General features: G+C 62.3%; 2 protein-coding genes across 2 annotated transcripts in view; one reads left to right on the plus strand and one right to left on the minus strand.

Annotated features, from left to right (window-relative positions):
* PITPNM1 (phosphatidylinositol transfer protein, membrane-associated 1) overlaps positions 1 to 3,891 on the plus strand; it is a gene marked incomplete at its 5' end in the record, with an annotated part of 23,394 nt that extends 19,503 nt beyond the window's left edge. Inside the window, 12 exons of the mRNA XM_010007789.1 lie at positions 7 to 138; positions 416 to 577; positions 951 to 1,121; positions 1,336 to 1,485; positions 1,566 to 1,714; positions 1,786 to 1,896; positions 2,123 to 2,239; positions 2,442 to 2,590; positions 2,711 to 2,860; positions 2,947 to 3,130; positions 3,382 to 3,510; positions 3,625 to 3,891. Coding sequence (XP_010006091.1) covers positions 7 to 138; positions 416 to 577; positions 951 to 1,121; positions 1,336 to 1,485; positions 1,566 to 1,714; positions 1,786 to 1,896; positions 2,123 to 2,239; positions 2,442 to 2,590; positions 2,711 to 2,860; positions 2,947 to 3,130; positions 3,382 to 3,510; positions 3,625 to 3,891 — 1,871 coding nt within the window. The remainder of the gene's footprint in view (positions 1 to 6; positions 139 to 415; positions 578 to 950; positions 1,122 to 1,335; positions 1,486 to 1,565; positions 1,715 to 1,785; positions 1,897 to 2,122; positions 2,240 to 2,441; positions 2,591 to 2,710; positions 2,861 to 2,946; positions 3,131 to 3,381; positions 3,511 to 3,624) is intronic.
* A 1,532-nt stretch (positions 3,892 to 5,423) lies between these two features.
* On the minus strand, positions 5,424 to 6,571 carry AIP (aryl hydrocarbon receptor interacting protein). The gene is made up of 4 exons (XM_010007788.1): positions 6,373 to 6,571; positions 6,053 to 6,229; positions 5,822 to 5,963; positions 5,424 to 5,724 (listed from the first exon to the last, which is right to left on the minus strand). The coding sequence occupies exons 1-4, from the start codon at positions 6,469 to 6,471 to the stop codon at positions 5,519 to 5,521; spliced, it is 624 nt and encodes a 207-aa protein (XP_010006090.1). The 5' UTR covers positions 6,472 to 6,571; the 3' UTR covers positions 5,424 to 5,518.
* Positions 6,572 to 6,753: the final 182 nt, after the last annotated feature.

A 6,753-nucleotide genomic window follows, 5' to 3' on the forward strand; every position in this document is an offset into this window, starting at 1 on the left:
CTGCAGAGCCCATCTCCCCAGAGCTGTGCAGTGGGCGGGATCCGCTGGCTGAGGGGACAGATGGAGCAGCAGGATCAGACCAGGCCGGTCCTGAGCCGTGGGCACAGCAGGGGGACAGTCACCATCACAGCTCCTCGTGTGGGTGAGAGCAAGGGGAACGGTGGCCCACCCCTGCTGGAAGGCTGCTGGTGTCCCCACTGATTGTGTGCTTTATGGAAAGGGTGAATTACTGTCGGCACGAGCCTGGGAAGGAGCGTTGCATGAGGCAGGGGTTGTCTTGCTGGAGCTTCTCCAATTCCAGCAGCTCCTCCAGGCTAACGGGGCCTTGCTGGGCACAGCTTTTCTCCTGGAATGGTGGGAGTGGGATGTCAATGTCCCTCCCTGTGCCCACTGGCCCTGCTGTCCCAGCCCACAGGCCAGCGAGGCCCCGCTGGACCGGGGCGCGGCCCCGGGGCGCCAGAGGCTGCCGAAGGCAGCAACACCCGCCTGGAGTTCAAGGTATCCGGCTTCTTCCTCTTTGGCTCCCCCCTGGGGCTGGTGCTGGCGCTGCGCAAGACCGTCATGCCTGCTCTGGATGGTGAGCACCTGGTGACAGCCCCCAGCCCTCCCCACGGATCCCCAGGTTCTGCTCTCTCCCGTCCCCTGCAAGCCTGAGTCCCCTGGGACCTGCCCAAAGACGCCTGCTTGGGTTGGAGCCCTGCTTGGGTTGGGCATCTTGCACACCCATCCCTGTCTGTGTCAGTGTTGGCATGTGTCCCCTTCCCCAGCCTGTGCCAGCTCCCTGGTGTCCTGGGTTGGCTCTACTGGCTTTTCTTCTTGCCGGGTCTTGCCCCTTTGGTGTTGAGTTCCCAGCCGTGCTTCCCCTTCCCCACCAGCCCTTGCCCACCATCTCCCTGTCCCCACTGGATTCCTTACCAGGCAGCCCCAACCCCCCTGTCCCCCCCTGGCAGTGGCCCAGCTGCGTCCTGCCTGCGAGCAGATCTACAACCTCTTCCACGCCGCCGACCCCTGCGCCTCCCGCCTGGAGCCCCTCCTGGCCAAGGCCTTCCACGCCATCCCGCCGCTCAGCGTCCCCCGCTACCAGAAATACCCCCTGGGCGACGGCACCTCCTCCCTGCTGGGTGAGCAGCCCCCATCCTGGCCTCCTCCCAGCCCCCCGGGGTGTGCTGGGGGCTCTGGGGTGCTCACAGCACTGCCGTAGCTTGGCTGGGGTTGGGGGGAAAGTGATGTTCAAGCTTTGTCCCCAGCTTTGGGGCTGTGTTGGGGGAGGGGTTCCCAAGGTGGTTGGTGTCCCCAGGGGGCTCTGAGTGGCCTCACTTGTCTCTCCCCCTGCAGAGGAGGCCCTGCAGACACACTCTGCTCTATTCCTACCTGAGGTGGACATGGTTGCCCCCCCAACCCCCACCAGCAACTTCGGGGGCTTCTGGAGGGCCAACGAGCCAGGAGACCTCCCCAACCCCACCAGCACCAGTGAAGTAGTCAAGAGTAAGTGCCATCCCTGCCCATCCCAGGTCACCACCTTGGGATGAGGTCTGGGGATGGATCCATTCCAGCTCTCCCCACAGTCCTGGAGCGCTGGTGGGGCTCAAAGCGCATGGACTACTCGCTGTACTGCCCCGACGCCCTGACTGCCTTCCCCACCATCACCCTGCCCCACCTCTTCCACGCCAGCTACTGGGAATCCTCCGACGTGGTGGCCTTCATCCTGCGCCAGGTAGGGCAGGATGGGTGGGGTGGCACCCTGGGGCTGGTGGAAGCTGAGCTAGGGCTGTGCTGCTCCGGCAGGTGGTGGAGAAGGAGGGTCCTCAGCCAGCAGAGAGTGAGGAGAGCTCCATCTACAGCCCTGCTATCCCACGGGAGAAGTGGCAGCGCAGACGCACACCCATGAAGATCCGGGTACGTGTGCCAGGGCCAGTGGGACCCAGACCCTTTGCTGGGACAGCCTTGGGCTCTGGTTGTGCCCAGGCACGGTGGCGTTGGGTTGGTAGTTGGACTTGATGATCTTAGAGGTCTTTTCCAACCTTCATGATTCTATGGTGGGACGTTCCCACAGACTAGTGGGGCCCATGTGGCACCTTGGGGGCTCCCTCGTGTGCTGACTGTGTCCCCTGTGCCCCTGCAGAACGTGACAGCCAACCACCGGGCCAGCGATGTGATCGTGTGCGAGGGCAAAGCGCAGGTCCTCAGCGGGCGCTTCACCTACGGACCCCTGGATGTGGTGACACTGACTGGGGAGAAGGTACCACCACCAGGACCCCCATCAAATGGAGTGGGGGTGTCCAGGAAGGGACCCTGGGCTGGTTGTCACCCATGGCAGAGGAAGGGATGTGTCAAACAGGACCCTGCGTGGGATGGGGGGAGAGGGATTTAAGGACTTGCGGGTTGGGGATGGGGCAGCATCTGGAGGTTCAGTCCATGTTCAGCCCTTTTCCCCCTCCCAGGTGGACATCTACATCATGACACAGCCATTCTCAGGGAAGTGGCTGCACTATGGCACTGAGGTGACCAGCAATGGCGGGCGCCTGACCTTCACCATCCCCCCGGACAAGGCTCTGGCCATCGGCATCTACCCCGTGCGCATGGTGGTCAGGTGAGACATGGGCTGTGGTGCCACCTCAGTTCCTCCTCCACCCCTTTTGCTAGAGAGGTCCACCTGCCCTCCTGGCAGCAGAGACCCTCCCTGAGCCCCCCCCATGCTCTCCCATCCCAGGGGCGACCACAGCTACGCTGAAGCCTACCTGACAGTGGTGGCCCGGGGCACTGAGTCAGTGGTGTTCAGCATCGACGGCTCCTTCACTGCCAGCGTCTCCATCATGGGCAGTGACCCCAAAGTGCGGGCGGGGGCTGTCGACGTCGTACGGTGGGTGCCCCTCAAATAAAGGGGGACAGTCTCCTCCTCTCGTCATGGTGTGGGGGCAACCCGCCAGCAAGGCTGTCCCTTCCTAGGCACTGGCAGGATTTGGGCTACATGATCATCTACGTGACGGGGCGCCCTGACATGCAGAAGCACCGCGTGGTGGCCTGGCTCTCCCAGCACAACTTCCCCCACGGCGTCGTCTCCTTCTGTGACGGGCTCACCCACGACCCCCTGCGCCAAAAAGCTGCTTTTCTTCAGAGCCTGCGCTCCGAGGTGGGGACAGGGACGTGGGCAGGGGGCAGGGAGATGGTGCTGGGGGTGGTGATGAGGGCTGTGCCACGGCCTGTGTCCCTTTCCATCCTGGGGGTTGGAGTGGAGCTGGACCACGCTGCAAGGGCAGAGCTGGCAGCTCCCAGCCTGTGGGCGTTGTGACCATCATAAAGCAAGCGTGTCCCTGTCCCATGGGGGTGGCTGTCCCCATGGGAAGGGTAACTCCCTGCCATAATGCTCTTGTCCCTGGCCAGGCTGAGGTCACCATCATTGCTGGCTACGGCTCTACCAAGGATGTCTCAGTCTACAGCTCCGTGGGTCTGGCACCAGCCCACATCTACATTGTGGGACGGGCTGTCAAGAAGTTCCACAACCAGTGCCAGGTATGGGGGCTGGGAATAAGCTGGGGCTGCAGGGGACAACTGCTGACCCCACCAGGGTGCTGGGAGTGTGTGCTGGCCGGGGCTGCCAGCTCAGGCTGCCTGTGTATCCCACAGTTCCTGTCCGAGGGCTACGTAGCCCACCTGGCTCAGCTGGAGGCAGCAGCAATGACCCACTCCCCCAAGGGACCCCCGCGGCCCATGCTGGGCAAAGGCACCTACGGCTGCCCAGCGCCCGTCGACTTCCTCCGCAAGCAGAGCCAGCTCCTGCGGTCCCGGGGCTCCAGCCAGGCCGAGCGGGACGGGGGGCAACAACCAGGCCCCTCTGGGCTATCCCGGGCCAAGCCCCGCAGCATCAGCCTCAAGCTGGAGGGTGAGGAGTGAGGGTGACAGGGCTACCAATCCCCCCTCTGCCACAGCCTTCATTTCCCAGCCAGGAGCAGCCGGGGCCAGAGCCTGTCATGGGCCCTGAGCTGATAGGAAGGAGATGAGGGTGCTGGGTCCTCAGAGACCCCGGGGCACAGTGCTCTGAGTCACTCCAGGGGCTGGAACCATCACCTCGGGGTTGATCCACCACGGGTCCCCCCTGCTCTGCCTCCACCCTCTGTCCCCCCCACCCAGGTCCTTTGGGGCTGCAGAGCTGCTGCTGGGCAGTGCCTGGTGGGGTTTGGCCACCCCCATTTGGGAGCTGATGTGCTGGGGGGGGCCATGGCTGCACCCCCAGGGCACGCGGCACCTCCCTGCTCCCCATTATTTATTTCCCTCGGGTGTCGCCAGGCACGGGGCAGGGCTGGGACCGGGGCAGCAGTTCCTCTGTTCTCTTCTGTTTCGTGGCGGTGTGAAATAAAAGCGATGTCAAGATGAGGCGCTGGTGCCCGCGTGGCTGCTCTGTTCCCACCAGCTGCAGCACTGCCACTTGTGTTCCTCTCCTCAACCTAGAGCTCAGGGACACAGCAGCATGCAGGGAAGTGGTCTCAGGGCATGGCACTTGGGTCCCCAGCAGGGTGACAAGCTGGGGTGGCTCTGGGTGCACCAAGCTGCATGGTTGAACCTTTGGTACATGAGGGGACAGTCATGATATTGGGGCTTCAGCTGCTTGGCCACCACCCATCACCTTTGGGCTAGGCTCAGGGGCTTGGGCCACAGGGTTGAGGGTGCTGCAGCAGTGTGGGCTCAGCTTGAGCTCCTGCTTTGAGCTCTGTGTGCCCCAGAGCTGCTTTTACCCCCTGAGCCCAGGACGGAGCATTTCCTGGGCTCTGCACCTTCCCTTGGCAGCTCTAACACACCCACAGAGCATTAGCAGGGGATCAGGGCCAGGCCTTGCCAGGCTGCCCCCCTCCCCAACCCCTTTCTGCCCTGTCTGGAGCTTTATTTCATTTATCTCTAAGAGCAATTCTTCTAAGTGACCAGCTGCCTGCAAATAGTTTTACTTTTGTTTTATCTCAGCATAGCACAACCAGAGTTTCAGACAGATAGCAGTAACGAGCAGTTATTCTATATAAAATATTTCCGACGCTGACATGATGCTGGAGAGGAGAGGAAACGGCCTGGGGGTGATAGCAGCAGCCTTGAGAGGTGACGACTCAGGATGTGGCACCAAGTAGAGGCATGATGGGGTAAGAGGTGGGGCTGAGGTTTGGCACCTGAGCCCTCCCCGGCCGTGAACAGCTCGGCCAGCCCCGGGTGCACTGGCTGAGCCCAACATAAAGTATAAAAAACACCAAACGATGAATAAAAGAAGTTGGCAGAGAGCAGCAGGCTTGAGCTCAAGTCACCTCGGTGTGACAATGACCATCGTCTAGAGCACGCTGAGGAACATCAGCCCCGTTCTACCATGGCTTAATACTGTCACTTGTAGTGCTCTGCCGTGGCGAGCAGCCAGGCCCCCCCCCACCCCTCAAATGACTTCAAATAAGTAAAATTTGTATTAAACATTAATAAACATCCATGAACATTCCACATGTGGAATACCTAAAAGAACCTGTGGGGCTCTGGGCTGCGGCCACGGGCTCTACTGCGAGAAGATGCCCTTGAAGCGGATCTTGTCCTCGGCGTCCTTCTCCCGCAGCCGGGCTTCCAGGCTCCGCAGCTCCTTGGAGACCACGGGCCGCAGGGAAGGGTCCAGGGCCAGCACCTTGGCAAAGTCAGCGTGGGCCTCTGCCACGTTCCACACAGCTGCATGGGCCTTTCCCCTCTTGAAGTAGGCTTTGACGTTGTCTGGGGGAGGGGGAGGGAGGGAAGAAGAGTGTTGGGGGTGTCCCCAGTACCTGCTCGTCCCTCCCAGTTCCCACCAGGCTGGCCTATGGCTCCTTACCCTCGTACTTGTTGAGGATGGAGGAGCAGTGATCCAGCACCTCGTAGTACTCCTCGCACTGGAGCTTGCACTGGCAGTAGTTCAACAGCAAGGGGGTGATTTTCTGATCCAGCTCGATCCAGTCTGGAGAGCCAGGCTGCTCCTGCAGGATGAGATGGAGCAGGGACAATGAGGTGCTGCTCCCACCCACCCTGCACCCCAGCTGGAGGGGTGTGGGACCAGGGGCCCCACCTTCATCTGCAGGTTCTTGAGACAGGCAATGGCATCATAGTATTTGGCAGCTGCCTCCTGCACCTTGCCCTGCTGGAACAGCTCGTTGCCTTCCTTGTGGATCCGAGGTACAGCCTGCAGCTTCTCCTCATCCGTCATGGCCCACGGGTCTTGCTGGTAGGAACCAGGTGCCTCCACCTGCAGACACTTCATCATGAGGGCAGAGCCCCAGCACGCTCCTTCCCAGGGCTGGAGTTCTGGGGGCCATCCCTGAGCTCCCCACCACCCTGGGGCTGGGAGTGGTGGGAGAGGCAATACACCAGCACCGGCAGGTGCCTCACCTTGAGCACTTCGATGTCAAAGATGAGGGGCTGGGGGTTCTTCTGGAGCTCGTCGAGGTCGGGGTATCCCAGGGAGTAGTGCTCATGCAGCTGGGCCATGCTGCAGCAGTGCCGCTGCCCCTCCAGAGGGTCCTTCCCCGCCGCGATGTTCCGCAGGCTCTTGGCCACCAGCGGGTACAGCACCACGTGCTGGGGGGGCAGGGGAGACGCGGTGCTGGGAGCGGGGCCGGGATGGGGACAGGGACAGCCGGGGCGTCGCACGCGGGGCTGAGCCGCGCGTGGCTGCGCGGCCGGCCCCGCCCACACCCTACTAACCACGCCCCCTGCCTAAAAGCCACGCCCACAACCATCAGACACCACTTGCTCCAGACCACGACCCCA

This window comes from Chaetura pelagica, unplaced genomic scaffold (genome assembly GCF_000747805.2).
Source record: "Chaetura pelagica isolate M959 unplaced genomic scaffold, ChaPel_1.0 scaffold862, whole genome shotgun sequence".
Taxonomy (NCBI): Eukaryota; Metazoa; Chordata; class Aves; order Apodiformes; family Apodidae; genus Chaetura; species Chaetura pelagica.